This window comes from Clarias gariepinus, chromosome 2 (genome assembly GCF_024256425.1).
Source record: "Clarias gariepinus isolate MV-2021 ecotype Netherlands chromosome 2, CGAR_prim_01v2, whole genome shotgun sequence".
Classification (NCBI taxonomy): domain Eukaryota; kingdom Metazoa; phylum Chordata; class Actinopteri; order Siluriformes; family Clariidae; genus Clarias; species Clarias gariepinus.
The window spans coordinates 50,965,634-50,984,254 of NC_071101.1; the positions used below are offsets into that span (position 1 = coordinate 50,965,634).

General features: G+C 38.6%; 1 protein-coding gene across 1 annotated transcript; it reads left to right on the plus strand.

The window, feature by feature from the left end:
* Nucleotides 1-17,242: 17,242 nt before the first annotated feature.
* Nucleotides 17,243-18,247, plus strand: LOC128541609 (trace amine-associated receptor 13c-like). The gene has a single exon (XM_053512109.1). It carries the CDS (start codon nt 17,243-17,245, stop codon nt 18,245-18,247), a length of 1,005 nt encoding a protein of 334 aa, XP_053368084.1.
* Nucleotides 18,248-18,621: the final 374 nt, after the last annotated feature.

The window sequence follows — 18,621 nt, forward strand, 5'->3', positions numbered from 1 at the left end:
ATTAAAATGTATATATATATATATATATAATGAAATAATAACACAATAATAATAATAATAATAATAAATTGTGTATGTGTAAGAAAAATGTATATGGGTCATTGACGGATAAGACTTTTTAATAGGCCAATTTTAAAATACCAAACATATGGATATGTTTGGCCATTTTCTAAACATTTGGAATGTAGTGTACACATGCCTTTATAAAGAAAAGTAAAAAAAAATACATTTTAATGTTTTTACACTTATTTTATAATACATAGCCTTAAAAAAGTCATCTGGGGCGACCGTAATATATCTCAAAATTCCCATTTTTATGTATCATTAAGACTAGTTGAACTCATATCAGTAAAAAGATAAACTGATGAAGAAAGATAAACTTTAGTGCCCTTTCATTTTCTGAAAACCATTATTTCACAAGTTTATTTTATAATATCAGAGTCTCCCTCATTATCCAGTTACAATACTGATTTTTACTTTAAAAGCAAAAAAAACTGAATTAGCATTTATACAGACATTACACATTCTACAATAGCATACCACTGATTAATATTTGAGGTTAAACTGATGGATTTTGGTTATGAATTTAGTGTAATTATTGCCATTTGTTCGTTATCCCACAAGACATATGGTCGCCCCAAATGATAAGAAAACCACAGGTATAAAAATTTCAGTTAAAATGTACACAAAGAGTTCAAGACGAAAGAAAATTTAACTCTTTTTATTCGAATAACATTTCAACATTTAAATATAACAAATCAGAAGGATATTAACATTTAAAATTATATAATTTTTATTGCAACACACATTAAATGCTTCAAGAACTTGAACTTGAACTTTTTTGGAACCTTTTTGATTTATTGGACAGGGATGAACACTACTTGCAACTCAATTAACCTTTCAACATTCAAATATCACAAATAATAAGTTTCTTTCTCTGGCCCTTTTCTTTTCTCATTGTAAGGGCCATATTTCATTCTTGTAATTTGTTGTTGTGTTTATTTCATTTCAATTTGTTATTTAAGCATTATACATTAAGTCCATTCAGTTTATTAGTTTAAGCACTTAGTATTATACTCATAAATTGTATTGTGACATCATTTCATAAGTTGTTTTGTGACATCATCCCACAGTTGTGTAGCTGCATGTATATCACGCACGTTAGTTGTAAGTTGTTGTTAAGACACGGAAGGATACAGAAAGGTGTGGAGAACACAAGCTTTTGACCGTGATACTGTGAGGTAACGGATACAGTAAAATAAGTTGTTGTGACCATAATCTACCGAAGCTACAGAACACAGCAAACAACTTGTCGTGACTACAGTGGATTTATGCAAGAAACTGTAACAACCGTTTTACTTTGATGTTGTGATACTCTGCTCTTGCTGCAGGGTCGGAGTTGACTTTCTGTCTATGACGAGCAGTCTTCTCTTTGCTTGTTAATCGTGCCATCTAGGAATTAGGTAAAATAGGTTAAAACTTGTTTTAAATGACTAATACATGTATAGTCAGATAAATAGAATGTCATTGTGTATTTTTTTTTTTTTTTTTTTACATTTTTCCTGTAGGATTGTACTACAACAAAAAAATTAATGTTTATTCCTATAAAAGGAATGGAAAATGGCTGAATAAAAAAAAAGATAAAATATACAAATAATTATACTTAAACAATTAACTCTATGTATATAATTGATGTATAGGATATGAAAACAAATATAGAACATATATCTATCATTTAAAACACTCAGCAGTGGTCGCCCCACATGATACTCGGTCGCCCCATATGATGTTTTCAAGTTTACTCAAGTATAACAGGCTAACGGTTAGCCTCAGAAACCAAACAAGCTTCTTCTAGTGACAAAGCACTATCAAATTTATCATCAAAATATAGATTTGTGGGAAAAAAATTATAATTCACAGTTTTGGGGTGGTCGCCCCACATGATGACCAAAAGTGACTACAATATTACAGCAGTTAAAAAACAGCTTTTTTTTACTATATGAGAGACTGATTTACTATACAGTTGTTTCCAGGGGGTCTTCACTTGTGTCTGGCTGATGCAGTATCCCATCCTTGAAATGTTTTTCAAAATAAAGGTCCCAAAATTGTGGTTTGTTGATGGTCGCCCCGGATGAAATGGATAGAATCAACATAACTCGGACAACATTCGTTTGTATATCATGATAAAAATATATGTGCAAACGATTTATAGTTTTGTCAATGGATGTAAAACATGTTTGAAATTATGCCAACTAGGAAAAGGGATATATTTAAGTTGATTTAAAGTGTTTTTAAACCAGTTTTCCTAACTAAAGTCAAGGCCGGACAGTCGCCCCATATGATGTTTTGGCACTTCGGATAGCAGAAGAATGATAAAAAACTTAAAAATTTGGAAAAGTTAGAGTGGTTTAGAAGGTAAAGAAGGTATAACAAGTAGATGAGAAATTATGTATTTTTTAGTTTTTTCTGCAAAATAAAATTAACCCGGACAGAAAAAGGGGGCGTCACGTCATTGACCCATATACAATATGTTATAACAATATAACAGAAATTCTTTAAATTAACATGAAGTCCAGTTCAACATAGGGATGTGTCACGAACGGGGTGTTGTGGCAGGTGTTGATCGCCGTGGGCAGTGTTAGCAGGCACAGAGGCATAGGGGTGTGTAATCAAAAAAAAATAGTCTTTAATGAACATTAAACACAAAATATAAATAAAGACACAAACAAAGGAACAAACAAACTCAAACAATACTTAACTCTGTGCTAACAGGGGCTCTCTGGCAAGAAACAGACTGGAGGACAAACACCCATCCTGTGGCGAGACACAGGCAAAGGACGGGCAAATGACACGTCCTGTGGCAAGACACAGGCAGGAGGAGGACAAACACATAACAGGACACACAAACTATGTGTGGAGCTGAAACTGGACACTAGAGGGAGACCCGTAGAGACTAGAGGGGAGACACGTAGAGACTAGAGGGGAGACGGGACTAGGGCTAAAGACATGGCAGTCAGCTAGGCATGGCTTTTAGCTAAACATGGTTAAGATTGCTCTTAACCATGGCAGTCAGCTACACATACACCTAGCTAAACATGTCTTTAGCCCCAACATGCACTAAGCTACACTTACCTAATAGCTCAACACACACTAGGAAATGGGGGCACAGAAACACAGACGGGGGATACCCAGTGGCTAGGCGGCCCTCTAAGGCTAAGCGAGGCGGGACTAACAAGCTAGTCGGTACTCCAAAGCTAGGAGGGGCGGCACTCTAAAGCTAGGCGCACTGGGACACTAGGGGGATAGGAAACACAGAACAGCTAGAGACACAGAGGGGCTATGGCTAGAAGCATGCTAGTTACTGTAACTCAACATAGATTTTAGCTAAACACGCTCCTAGCCAAACACACACCTAACTACTTACCTGACTCTAGCTAAACACACAAGAACACAGGAGGACAGGACTGAATCAGCTCCACTAACACAGACTCACAGAGCATAGACAGAAACATTGCCAATGAGAGAGCCCAAGTCAACACAACTAAAATCAAAATACAAACTAAACAAAGAACAAAAACAAACTAAAACAAAATGCCCACACAAATGACAGTGGTGATACCAAAAATGCTCGACCCAGTTTCCCAGTCTAAACAGCTATTTATAGATGGATTAATGGCTACCTCGGTTCAGGTGTGCACTCGCATCACCTGACCGAGGTGCCTGCTGGGAAACTGAGTCAGCCAACAAAAACTACAAAATGAAAAACAGTGACCTCTAGTGGTGGACCCTTACAGGATGAGTCAGTAGGGGCAGAGGGCAGATGGGATCTGGATCACTGGGAGCACAGGAGCAGGATGTGTAGCTCCAACCATAATAAGGCAGAATTTAGCTGGAGCTGGTTCTTCTCTGGAAGCCTCAGGATCCTCGCAGGGTTGGCCTTTGTCTACTGAAGCTGGTACAATCTCCAGATGCCTTGGGATGGGTAGAAAAGTACAGAACAGATGGAAAGAATTAGCGTAGTTGCCATTCAGGATAAATGTACTGAAGTATAAAGTTATGGGATGAGTTACGCGTATGCCAGATTAAAGAGATGCGTCTTGAGTCTACTTTCAAACTGGGAAACTGTGTCTGAGCCCCGAACACTGTCTGGAAGGCTATTCCAAAGATTTGGAGCTAGATATGAAAACGCCGTACCCCCTTTGTAGATTTTGAAATTCTGGGAATTACAAGAAGTCCAGAGTTTTGTGATCTTAAGGAGCGTGGTGGATTATAGCGTATCAGAAGACTGGTTAGGTTTGTGGGAGCTAAACCGATTAAAGCCTTGTATTTAAGTAATACTTTTTTGTAATTAATTCTAAACTGAACAGGTAGCCAGTGCAGGGATGATAATATTTGGGTTATATGATCATATTTTCTTGATCTGGTGAGAACCCTGGCGGCTGCATTTTGGACTAACTGAAGCTTGTTTATTGAGGATTCAGGACAACCACCTAGTAATGCATTACAATAGTCCAGTCTGGAGGTCATGAATGCACGAACTAGCTTTTCTGCATCAGATACAGATAAGATGCTCCTAAGTTTGGCGATATTTCTAAGATGGAAAAAGGCTGTTTTTGTGATATTGGAAATATTATTTTCAAAGGACAAGTTACTGTCTAATATTACGCCCAGGTCTTTTACTGTTGAGCTAGTAGTAACAGTACATCCTTCTAAACGCAGGCTGAATTGTGAAAGCTGTTGTGTGCTGGTTTTTGGGTCGATGAGTAATATCTCTGTCTTGTCTGAGTTTAGTAAGAGAAAGTTATTGGTCATCCAATCTTTTATGTCCTGGACACACTCGGTTACTCTAGACAACTTGGGTATTTCATCTGGTTTTGTTGAGATATATAATTGAGTATCATCAGCATAACAATGAAAACTAATCCCATGTCTTCTAATGATGTTACCTAGGGTTAGGGTTAGGACCACTCCTCTGCTCCCTGCACTGGCTTCCTGTAGCTGCCCGCATTAAATTCAAAAAGCTGATGGCCCAGCACCCACTTACCTCTCTGCTCTAATCACACCACGCACTGCACCACGTTCCCTCCGATCCTTCAGCACTGCTCGCCTCATTCCACCATCTGTCAGGGATTGAGGGCGGCATTCATCCAGGCTCTTTTCTGTTCTGGCACCTAGGTGGTGGAACGAACTTCCTGTAGATGTCCGTACAGCTGAGACTTTGACTATTTTTAAACGACGACTCAAGACGCATCTGTTTCTCCAGTACTTGAACTAACCAAATCCCCCATGGCAAAAAAAAAAAAAAACTCTTCCCAGTTGTGTTGGACTAATGGCACTTAGTTATTAACCTAGTTAACCCACTGTAAGTATGTATGCAATGATGTAAACTTTAAAGCACTTTTTGTAAGTCCTAATGGTGTTCCTAATAATCCTTCAGGTGAGTGTATATATACACTACTCACAGTAGGTTAGGGATATTGTGACAGACTTGTGTTTGTTTCACTTCAGACATTTTTGGGATAGGGAGGCAATTGTATTGGGGTGATAGACACATCTAAATTTGTGTTTTCCATGTAATGGTCTTATTCTGTACAGATGTCCCTTATATTGGGGCCAATCCCAAAAGACAACCTTTTTCAATGTGGCATCGATTTTAACATTCTGTGGGTATAAAAAGCTGGTATTGTCAGTAAGTCATTCCAAGTTCATTATTCAAACAGCCATGAACACACAACGTCACTTAATGGATGCGCAGCATCACCTGGCCATGGCGCGCCTTCAGTCAGATGTTGCTCGTAAACTTGGTGTGTCTCAAAGTGTCATCACCAGACTTGCATTAAGACACAGAACTACTGGCAGAAATCATGACAGGCCCAGGAGTGGAGTCCCATGAGTGACAGACCGCAACAATGACCAGAACCTACTGTAAGGACCTATGCACTCAGACATTGTTATGCAACTGTCACACAGCTGCAGGCCTGTTTAAGAGATGCAAGGAATACTAGGGTTTCCAGACAAACCATTCACAAGCAACTCCACCATGCTGGCTTTGTCAGACAACCGTTGAAGGTGACTTTATGACTCCAAGACACCGTGGGAACGTTTGCAGTGGGCACAAGACCATGTGACCTGGACAATTGAGCTGTGGTCTACCGTCCTGTTCATAAAAATGATTGTCATCAGCATTGCTGGAGAAGGCAAGGTAAGCAATATGCTGAAGTCAACATGGTCCCCAAGGTTTGCTTTGGTGAAGGAGGTGGAACAGTCTGGGCAGGCATGACCAGTCACCGCAAAACAGATTTGGTTATTGTACATTGCTCAGTCACTGCACATTCTTACCTCAGAGACATCATACAACCCATCATCATCCCCCAATTCCGCCAGCACACCCCCATCTTTTTTTGTTCATGGGTGATAATGCTTTACCACATCATGGCAGAATTGTAACAGCTCAACAGCCTTTCCCTCTCGGCTCTTGACGAAGGCGGTCGCATCTGCTCTCCCTCCCTTATCTCTCCCCGCTTGCTTCTCTTGTCTGTCTTGTGAATACTATTCAGAGACTCTCCTCGTCTTGCTCTTGAAAATTAAAAAGGAATATGGATTTGATCAACTGGTCTGTGAATGCAATTGACACGATCTTCTCGACGAGAAGTGTGGGTTCTGGGGAACCTACTTGTCCTGCTGGGACGTTTGCTGCTGGATACACGATGGACAGTTGGGAGAAGTGGCGCATTGTGTGCCTGGCCGCACTGTCTCTGGAGGATGTTGAAGATATCTACCTATTCGGAACTCTGATAACTGGGATTCTGCTAATTGGATTAGGTGGGATACTTGGATATCGAAAAATCTTAAAAGCAGTCAGTCTCAAACCCAAGAGACTGGCTGGCTGGGAATTAGTGGTGACGAGAGCTATCGGTAATCAGACTGTGGTTCTGGACCGCAAATTGGATAACATCTTGGAGAGACTAGCAGCTATGCAACGTGATTTGGACAGACCTGCAGACCAGTGATGGACATTAAATATCTGTGAAATTGGCAGATATTGTTCGAAACCTGGAAAATATGATTTTCTTTTTCGGCTGCCCCTTTTTTCTTTCCAGCTACTGCATTCAAGGCCGTGGCTGAAGTCATAACAAACTCCCCGAAGACCAAGATAACGAGACGCTCTGGAATCCTACTCCCTCCCCCTTCAAGGACACCTGGCGCAGACTATTACGGGATGTTACAGGCTTACAAACTGATACGCACGCACTCACGCACACACATAACAGCTACAGTTAGACACTCTACCTTCCCCATATCCAACGCCTTCGTGTGCTTATTCCCTTCAGTGTGGGCAGGCGGAATCGGGACCAGCGCTCTCTAGCTGCAGGGACTGGAGCTGTTTGCCTACATTGGACATTTCCTATCCCCTGTACCCTAATCGTTGCAATGTTTATGTCTTGTGTTTACATGTTTTTATGTGCTTGTTGCTGAGGTATTTTTGTACCCCTGATCGCACACTGCCCTTTTCGAAGGACAGTCTGGGAGGGGATTTTTTACCCTCGTTATCCTAATGTATCTATTTCTTATCTTCTATGATGGCGCCGGTTAGGTGGCTGCCGTCGCGACTCTGTGGTCGCACAAAATCATTTCACTGCATATTGTACTCTGTATGATGGTGTATGTGACAAATAAAATTTGAATTTGAATTTGAATTTGAACTTCAGGAAGTTGGACTGCCTCATATAGGTCGTAAGGTGAAGCAGCTTTTCGTTTCATTCCATTCCCATATATTGGGCACTACATTCTTTTTATTCCAATAAAAGGATCAATTGGTATAGAATGAAAAAATAAATGTTCTTCATGTATAATCCAGCTGTTTTTTTTTACAAGTGTATAAAGTTGGCAATAGTCCCATCCTCGCGTAATCATTTTTTAAAGGTGAGAGATGCGGCTTCGAGTCACGTGCTTGCCGCTAGACCAATGAGATGGCATAACGTCGGAACGACATGTAAACATGGTCCAAGATGGCAGCGCCCTTGTCGTCACTATCGAGTAGCAAAGAGGATGAAATTATTGTCAGACCTCCACCAAAAGTCAGTAAAAGGGTTTATAAACAGTGCTATATGCATCTCACGTCCATAAAAAAAGAAGAAACGAAGGATTTTACATGCACACTGTGAGATACATTTAGAAACTGCATCAAACAGTGGCTTGACCTGCAGGGTGAGAGTCAGAAAATAGCAGAAACCTGCAAACATTGTCTAGAAATCGAGTTTGACCGTGTGCCCGACGACGCAGGGTTTCACTCCACTTGCTACTGGCGTTTTATTGACAAAAAGTTCTTGGATGCGGCCAAGAAACGAGTTTCACGGCGCCCTAAAGTTATATGCCATATGCTGAGAACCATAACTAACTTTCAAATACATACAATATTTACATTACATGTACATTATAATGTTTATAGTGCAGTCAGTTTTTGCATACACATATGCATGAACAGTCAGAACTGTTATGTTTTTTAAATACATATTTATTAACAATTTCATTTAATTAAATGTTTGTTTTTTTACAGGCCAGTTGCTCAAAGCAGCTTAGATAAAGGAAGACACTAGCATTCTTGTGCATATTAAAGACAAAGACTGTGTGTCTCTGGAATTACGATATCACAAGTTCTGTTACAGACAGTACATTCCATGCTGAATCCTTTTGACTCACACCAAGATGGCATAGTTGCAGCTGAAGAAATTATGACGGATTTGCTCACAGCTTCAGAAAAGGGGGAAAGTGCTGTTCAGGAATTTATGGACCAAAGACTGCTATCACCATCAGTTAATGTATTTGCCCCATCAAAAAACTAAAACTAAATACATTCAGTGATCAAGCCAAGACAAAGATGAAATCCACAGTAGACAAGAAGCTTTTCTCCAGACTGCTCATCATACAGTGGTTACTCAAGGGGAATGTCTATGAATGCCACGCACTCTGTTGGGGCAAACGGCAACAGCCAAAATAAATCAGTCGCAATTCAAAGTAATTTGTGAAATGACCGCCAGGTGGCGTAAAGGGACATTTTGCAAACGGCTGCAATTAATTTTGTTTAGACAGACTCTATGTTTCTATCTGTCTATTGTTATTGTTATTATTAAAGAAAAAAGCACAAACAACAGCTCAAGGGCTTGTAAAAACATTTTTATTTTAAATGGTAAAAATGTCAATTTTTGAGTCAGTGGTCCGAGCACAACGTAATAATCTTCGTATGATAAAATGACTCTTTGTATGATGGCATGAATCTACACGAGGCGCTTCAGTTTCAAGTAATCATTTAACGGTGAACCCAAACAGCAAAAGAACATGATAATAACAATCTAAAAAATAACATTCATCTTCATTTAAGATTCATCTAACTCATCCTGGAGTCCTGCTTCTGGTTGGAGATCTCATCAGATGGATGCCCCGTGTGGTCCGCCTGGAATGCGTGTGGTAACTGGGGTAGTTCCCCTTTTCTAATGAAAGTGGTCCTGTTCTCGCCTGATGCAGACAGCTGTTCTCTGAGGACCTGTGACTTCAGTCGCTCAATAGAATTTCTTACAGTCTACCTAAGCCTCCAGGAACAAACTGGACTTTAATCTTACACATCTCCTCTTAAACTGAACTTCCAGTCTCGCATATTATTATGCACATCAATCCCTGCTATCTGTTTTCACCCAGATGAGGATAGGTTCCCTGTTGAGTCTGGTTCCTCTTAAGGTTTCTTCCTGTTACCATCTTAGGGAGTTTTTCCTTGCCATTGTTGCCGTCGTCCTAGGCTTGCTCACCAGGGACAATCATATCATTTTGATTCATACCCATTCACATTTCATACAAACCTAATTCTTTTGATTGTGTAAAGCTGCTTTGTGATGATGTAAATCGTTAAAGCGCTATACAACTAAAATTGAATTGAATTGAATTGAATTGATTTACAGACAGAATTTTTCTATTGTGCTTTATCTTAACTCCACCAATAATCCAGTTATTTATGCTCTGTTTTACCTATGTTTTATAAAGTGCATTAAATTAATTATAACTTTGCAAATATTCCAAACAGACTCTGTATTATTAAATATTCTTTCATGCATGTGTTGTGGACTATATGTCTGTAACATTGACATTACTTGTGCTCTAAAAGTCTACAATGACTTTAAGACTACAATGAAAATCTGTTAAGGGTCTTTTTATAACTGAGATTAATGAAATTATGACATTTTCTGAACAGGAATATGAAAAGTGTACTGTCTTGAATTTTCAGCATTCATGAGTCTGCCCTATTTGCAGTTCACTATTTGACTCAATGCCTAACTGGGGTAAACCATGCCATACTAGTATAAAAAGCAAATAATGGGAATACTAATCACTAGGAATTCTGATGTTAATGTAAATAGTTGCAAGATTATGTTTTTTTAATAGAAAAATGCTATTAACAAAAATGCTAATATTAAAAAATATAACATAGAACTATTTTCGCTGAACATTTGTGTAAATCAAAGATCACCAAGCGTAACATTGTAGGATCTTAGGTATAAAATGCCAATTCAGTTATTTATTTATTTCTGAAGATTGTGGAATGTTGTTCCAGACCACTTTAACTCCTAAGTCCCTTCTTCTGATGCTGTGAGCGTCAGTATTTTTATTCTGTTTTCCTGTAAACCATAAGGTATTAACCATGATTTGTTAAGTAACAAACAACATTTCCTTAAAGAGGATAGTGATCTCCCTGTGACATCTTACTGTTGCACATGACAGTTGCCCCACTGATCCTAGAATTCTATGAATGTGCGAGGAAAGAATTTCACTGTGTGGTAATGTACTGTATATGTCATAGTTAAAGGCTTACAAAAAGGCTAACTTCTATATTCTTGTAAAAGTTGTATGTAGCATGTATATATTATGAATAAAATACATGTTATTTGCTACTCTGTTGGAATCTCTTAGCTTTTGTAGTAAAAAAATAAGTACATTCCATCAATCGACTATTGCAGAAATATTTTCCAACACTAAACCATTTCACTTCAGGGGTAAATAGTCTGGTTATACTCACTTACTTACTTACTCACTCACTCAGTGTCTATACGGGAGCTCTGGAGCCTATCCCAGGAGATGTAGGGCACAAGGCAGCATACTCTCTGGATAATGTAACAAATCCAGAGACTAGTTATAACTTGTGATTTCAGCCAAAACATAGGAATGAAATATGCCTTTAAAATTCAGTCAGGTGATTCTTGCAAGAGTAATGTGTGAACAAGATAAGATAATGCAGAGTTATAAGATAAGATACTGTAACAAAGTTAGAGGTTAATCTTGTGAGAACTAATTGAGGAATCTAGTGCCCTGTAAACATTCCAAAATTACAGTCTAATCTCAACATCTGGAAAAAGACCTAAAGCTTGAAGCCCAAGAAAAAGACATGAAGCTTATGACGTAAAGCAAGAAATCTGTGACTGAGGCTCAAAGCCTGAAAGCTTCACTTTTATCTTCACTTCACTGCCAAAATTTGTTCATTCATGACAGGTGTGAAGTTATCAAACCGGTTTTAATGATGAGGGAATTGGCAGAATTGAGGGGTTTAAAATGAAATAACAAGACAGAGCGGATGTCTCTGCCTAAATTTTATTTCCCCAGCAAAACATAAAATAGATAAAAAAAAAAATTTAAATGATTAATGATAGCAATTAAATCAGACTTAATAGTTGAATTTGATACTTTTCTTTTTATTTACTGTATGGGGGAGTATGTCTGCAGTTTTATCAATGAATCTGCTCATACCTGCGCACGCGTTTATCAGCCTTTTGATCAAAAAGCGCGCACTCGCAACTCACTCACTTTGCAAAAGGCAGTGTTTATTGTTTAGTGTAAATTTAAAGCGCATATATATATATATATATATATATATATATATATATATATATATATATATACACAGGACCTTCTCATAAAATTAGCATACTGTGATTTTCTGTAATGTACTGATAAACATTAGACTTTCATATATTTTAGATTCATTACACACAACTGAAGTAGTTCAAGCTTTTTTTTTTGTTTTAATATTGATGATTTTGGCATACAGCTCATGAAAACCCAAAATTCCTATTTCAAAAAATTAGCATATCATGAAAAGGTCCTTTAAACAAGCTATTAACCTAATCATCTGAATCAACTAATTAACTCTAAACACCTGCAAAAGATTCCTGAGGCTTTTAAAAACTCCCAGCCTGGTTCATTACTCAAAACCGCAATCATGGGTAAGACTGCCGACCTGACTGCTGTCCAGAAGGCCATCATTGAGGCCCTCAAGCAAGAGGGTAAGACACCGAAAGAAATTTCTGAACGAATAGGCTGTTCCCAGAGTGCTGTATCAAGGCACCCCAGTGGGAAGTCTGTGGGAAGAAAAAAGTGTGGCAGAAAACGCTGTACAACGAGAAGAGGTGACCGGACCCTGAGAAAGATTGTGGAGAAGGACGGGTTTCAGACCTTGGGGGACCTGCGCAAGCAGTGGACTGAGTCTGGAGTAGAAACATCCAGAGCCACCGTGTACAGGAAATGGGCTACAGGTGCCGCATTCCCCAGGTCAAGCCACTTTTGAACCAGAAACAGCGGCAGAAGCGTCTGACCTGGGCTACAGAGAAGCAGCACTGAACTGTTGCTCAGTGGTCCAAAGTACTTTTTTCGGATGAAAGCAAATTTTGCATGTCATTTGGAAATCAAGGAGTCTGGGGGAAGACTGGGGAGAGGGAAATGCCAAAATGCCTGAAGTCCAGTGTAAAGTACCCACAGTCAGTGATGGTCTGGGGTGCCATGTCAGCTGCTGGTGTTGGTCTACTGTGTTTTATCAAGGGCAGGGTCAATGCAGCTAGCTATCAGGAGATTTTGAAGCACTTTATGCTTCCATCTGCTGAAAAGCTTTATGGAGATGTAGATTTCATTTTTCAGCACGACCTGGCACCTGCTCACAGTGCCAAAACCACTGATAAATGGTTTACTGACCATGGTATTACTGTGCTCAATTGGCCTGCCAACTCTCCTGACCTGAACCCCATAGAGAATCTGTGGAATATTGTGAAGAGAAAGTTAAGAGACGCAAGACCCAACACTCTGGATGAGCTTAAGGCCGCTATCGAAGCATCCTGGGCCTCCATAACACCTCAGCAGTGCCACAGGCTGATTGCCTCCATGCCACGCCGCATTGAAGCAGTCATTTCTGCAAAAGGATTACCGACCAAGTATTGAGTGCATAACTGAACATAATTATTTGAAGGTTGACTTTTTTTGTATTAAAAACACTTTTCTTTTATTGGTCGGATGAAATATGCAAATTTTTTGAGATAGGAATTTTGGGTTTTCATGAGCTGTATGCCAAAATCATCAATATTAAAACAATTAAAAGGCTTGAACTACTTCAATTGTGTGTAATGAATCTAAAATACATGAAAGTCTAATGTTTATCAGTACATTACAGAAAATAATGAACTTTATCACAATATGCTAATTTTTTGAGAAGGACCTATATATATATATATATATATATATATATATATATATATATATATTGTTTTAGGCTAACTTATCATACATTTTTTTATTCTTTGTTGTACTTTCTTTTTTTGCATATGCGCGGGTGCGTTACAATAATACTAAGACTAATATCAATAATAATAAATTCGGAGCACTACTTATCATAATGATACTGATACAGTTTGAGCTCGACACGTTTATGATCTCTGTTTCCTGCTGTGAATGGGCGTCTAAGAGAGATAACACATTTTCAGCTTCAGTAGACACACAGTACTTCAGATTAAAACACGACTGCCTCCTACAGGTAGAAAAGGGCATTTTCACAGCTTGCTGCGTGCTGCCACGGCAGCTCGCAAGATTCCTTTTCTCGAAACGTGCGTTCTCAATGGCCAGATCTGTACATCTACAGTATATCATGCCCTGTTAATTTGGTGAGCAGGTGTTGCGCATCTCAACATGAATTCAGGAGGGGCACCTCACATGCTGTTTTGGAGATGAGAGAGGTTTGTCATTGTCTCAAAGCAGCTTCACAAAAATGAAAGAATTTTTTAGAAAAGAAAATTTTTGGAAGTGTGTATGTGTGAAAAAATGTGTCTAGATAATAATAAGATGAATTAATGATGAATAAAATGTCTCTAATGAGCAAGCCAAGGGTGACGGCGACAGTGGCAAGAAAACACTCCCTGAGATGGCAATAGGAAGAAACCTTGAGAGGAACCAGACTCAATCAGGGAACCCATCCTCATCTGGGTGATAACAGATATAAATAACATCATGTGTGTTGTGCAAGTAAAAGTTCAATATAACAGAAGTTATTTAAATTAACATGAAGTCCAGTTTAGCACAGGGAGTCAGTAGGTGCAGAGGGCAGATGGGGTCTGGGTCACTGGAAGCACAGGAGCAGCATGAGTAGCTCCAACCATCATAAAGCAGAATCCAGCTGGAGCTGGTCCTTCTCTGGATGCCTCAGAAATCTCACAGGGTTGGCCTTTGTCTACTGAAGCTGGCACAATCTCCTGATGCCTCAGGATGGGTAGAAAAATACAGAACAGATGGAGAGAATTAGCCTAGTTGCCATTCAGGATAGGTGTACTGGAGTATGAGGTTATGAGATAAGTTACATGTATGCCAGATTAGAGATGCGTCTTAAGTCTACTTTTGAATTGGGAAACCGTGTCTGAGCCCTGAACACTGTCTGGAAGGCTATTCCAAAGCTTTGGAGCTAAATATGAAAATGCCCTACCCTCTTTTGTAGATTTAAAAATTCTGGGAACTACCAAAAGTCCGGAGTTTTGTGATCTTAAGGAGCGTGGTGGATTGTAGCGTATCAGAAGACTGGTTAGGTATGTGGGAGCTAAACCATTTAAGGCCTTGTATGTAAGTAATACTATTTTGTAATTAATTCTAAACTGAACAGGTAGTCAGTGCAGGGATGATATAATTGGGGTTATATGATCATATTTTCTGGATCTAGTGAGAACCCTGGCGGCTGCATTTTGGACTAACTGAATCTTCTTTATTGAGGATGCAGGACAACCACCTAGTAATTCATTACAAAAGTCCAGTCTGAAGGTCATGAATGCATGAACTAGCTTTTCTGCATCAGAAATGGATAGGATGCTCCTAAGATTGGCTATATTTCTAAGATGGAAAAGGCTGTTTTTGTGATTTTGGAAAAATGATTTTCAAAGGACAAGTTACTGTCTAATATTATGTCCAGGTCTTTTACTGTTGAGCTGGTAGTAACAGTACATCCTTCTAAACGCAGGCTGAATTGTGAAAGCAGTTTTGTGCTGGTTTTTGGGCCAATAAGTAATATCTCCGTCTAATCTGAATTTAGTAACAGAAAGTTATTAGTCATCCAATCTTTTATGTCCTGAACACACTCGGTTAATCTAGACAACTTGGGTATTTCGTCTGGTTTTGTTGTGATATATAATTGGGTATCATCAGCATAACAATGGAAACTAATCCCATGTCTTCTAATGATGTTACCCAAGGGAAGCATGTATATTGAGAACAGAAGAGGTCCTAAAACTGACCCTTGTGGGACCCCATATTTCACTGGCATTACATCAGAAGGTTCTCCATTTAGATCTACAAAATGGTATCGATCAGACAGGTATGATCTAAACCATTTTAATGCCTGCTCCTGAATACCTATATGATTTTGTAGGCGATCTTTGAGAATATTATGATCTATAGTGTCGAATGCAGCACTAAGATTAGGTAAGACTAGTATTGAGATGCAGCCTTGGTCTGAAGCCAAAAACAAGCCGTTTGCAATCTTAACTAGTGCAGTTTCTGTACTATGATGCGGCCTGAAACCTGACTGAAATTCTTTGAGGATGTTGTTCAACATGTTGTTGTCCTGCAAGAATGTGCATATTTGAGCTGATACTACTTTTCTAATATTTTTTATATAAAAGGAAGGTTTAAAATCGGTCTGTAATTTGTAATTTCATTTGCGTCCAAATTAGATGTTTTATGAAGCTGCTTGTTGTAGCCTTTAAACCTTGTATTAAGTCTGCACAAGGAGCTTTTGATGTTTGCTCCAGGTGTCCCACATATTCTTAGGAAGACCAGAGTGGCCCCAGTTCTGTTCCGTGTACCCACAATCTCAACCAGTGTAATAAATCTGACGGAAGGAACACACAGGAACTAGAAGTCACAATCACAAAGAGTCTTTATTTAGCACAATTTAATGCAGCTTTAAAAGTATTCGGTCTTATTGTAGTTATGCTTGTTAAAAGCAATGTGGTTCTGAAGGCGAGAGGAATCCAATAATCCAACATGGTCATCTGATCCTGTTAAAAAGCAAACGCAGGGAGAAAAAAAGTAGGGGAGATTATGGTGATTCAGCGCACTGATTATGTTTTTTTTTATTACAGACTTTAAAAAAAGAGACTTTCAGAGACTGTATCTTGCAGATTTTCCCAATGACTGGATTATCTCCAACTGGACTGCTGATATAAATATAAACTCTGTAAGTAACACACTCTTGCTCCAACATTGATCTCCCAGACTATTTCTGTTACTTTCCAGCAGTGCTTTAATCACAGGTCTTCTCGCTGCAGATGTGCAAAGCTGCGATCTTTTTTTCTCCTGCTGAAACAGGGACATAAAAGGATTAGAGGGGTCACTAGCCTCATCTCCATTGTCATTGTCTTCTCTCAGAGTTTTCACCAGCCACTCCAGGTGCGCAGACGCTACTCTTTTCCACAGGAATTTGTATGGAGTGTGCTTTGTCCATCTGCAGCAGTCTTTTCTTGTCACTGCCGGGGTGTGCATGCAGCAGCTTTCTCCATATACAGCACTTTTTTGCCAGTAATAAACCAACCATTCTGTGCATTTGTGTCTTGCATAGAAAACCTCGAAGCTTACTTAAATTTATCCACACTGTAACTTGTTTAATCACAAGCAGTTTTTGTGGATTTCGTTTGCTTTTAATTATTTTCTTTTTGTTGGGTTTCTTATTTTTGAGTAATTTTTGTGAAATACAATTGTGAACTTGCTTGTACAAACAATAGGTATTTTTGTGAACTTAAAGCCTTCTCTGGTCTTTAGTTATTCCCGGTGATTGACACATGTTCATTAAGCTGTCAATCAAACTTGGGGGATGTGCCTACTTTCTAAACTATAAAAATATCTGAGCTGCCTGACCTTCAATTCATTTGTTTATGATGTAACAGGGACTATTTGTTTTAAAATGCATCTATTGATGAACCTGTCAGAGTTTAACCAGTCTGATCGCTGTGAGCATTTCTCCTGTCCAGAGAGATCTGTATCTCCTGCAGTTTATATCTTATTATATGTGTGTTCAGCTGCTGTGGTTCTGCTAACAGTTTGTGGAAATCTGCTCGTCATCATCTCTGTTTTTCACTTCAAGCAGCTTCACACACCGACTAACATGCTCGTGCTCTCTCTGGCGGTGTCGGATTTCCTCATTGGGGCGTTGGTGATGCCACCGATGTTAATCTGGACCACTGAGTCATGCTGGATTTTTAAAAAGTGTTACTGCATAATTTTTTTTGTAACTGCTTATATTCTCACAAGCCTGTCTATATATCATATTGCTCTGATCGCTGTGGATCGGTATTTGGCTCTCTCAAACCCATTTCTCTACACAAACACAATCTCTACCAGGACTATGAGCATTGTGGTTTCCTCCAACTGGTGTGCTTCTTTGGTTTATAACGCAGCACTCTGTTATTTTAATGGAAGCGGCACAAGTTCTGTAATGTGTCCTGGAGAGTGTTATCTTTTTCTAAATGTGGTTTGGTCTGTAGTTGATCTTGTAATAACCTTTATTTTCCCATGTTCTGTCATAATCATATTTTACACTCTGGTGTTTGTAATTGCTAAGAAACATGCCACTGCGATCAGAGAGCTTAATAATCACACACGGCCCAAAACACAGAAAATCAGCTCACACTCAATGAAGTCTGAGAGAAAAGCAGCTAAAGTCCTCGGCATTTTGGTTTCTGTGTTTCTGGTGTGTTTACTTCCATATTTTATTTATAGTTTATTAGGTGATCTTATTGAGCTACAGACAGAAACATTTCTTAAAGTCTTTATTGTGTTATATCTTAATTCCACCATTAATCCAGTTATTTATGCTCTGTTTTATCCATGGTTTAGAAAGTGCATTAAATTAATTATAACTCTGCAAATATTCCAAACGGACTCTGCATTAATCAGTGTACTTTTATGAATGTGTTTTGGATTTTATATACTGTATATATTACACTGACATTCTGAAATTACACAAAAAATGTGTGCAGTTTATTTAACCCTGAAATTAATGAAACAATAAAAGTTTCACAACAAAGATATGAAAAGTGTAATGTTTTGACTCTTTAGTATTCGTGATTCTGCACAATTTGCAATTCAGTATTTAAAATTAAACACATTTTTTGTTGAGCACATGTTAACTTTATTTAAAAGATCAGCATAGATGTATTGCTGATAATATAATACGCAAATGCAAAATAGAACCATTGTCCATAAAGATTTCAGACTTTTGGACCATTCTACAATAAAAATGTATAATAAAATACATAATGAAGTGGTATTTGGCAGTCAGGA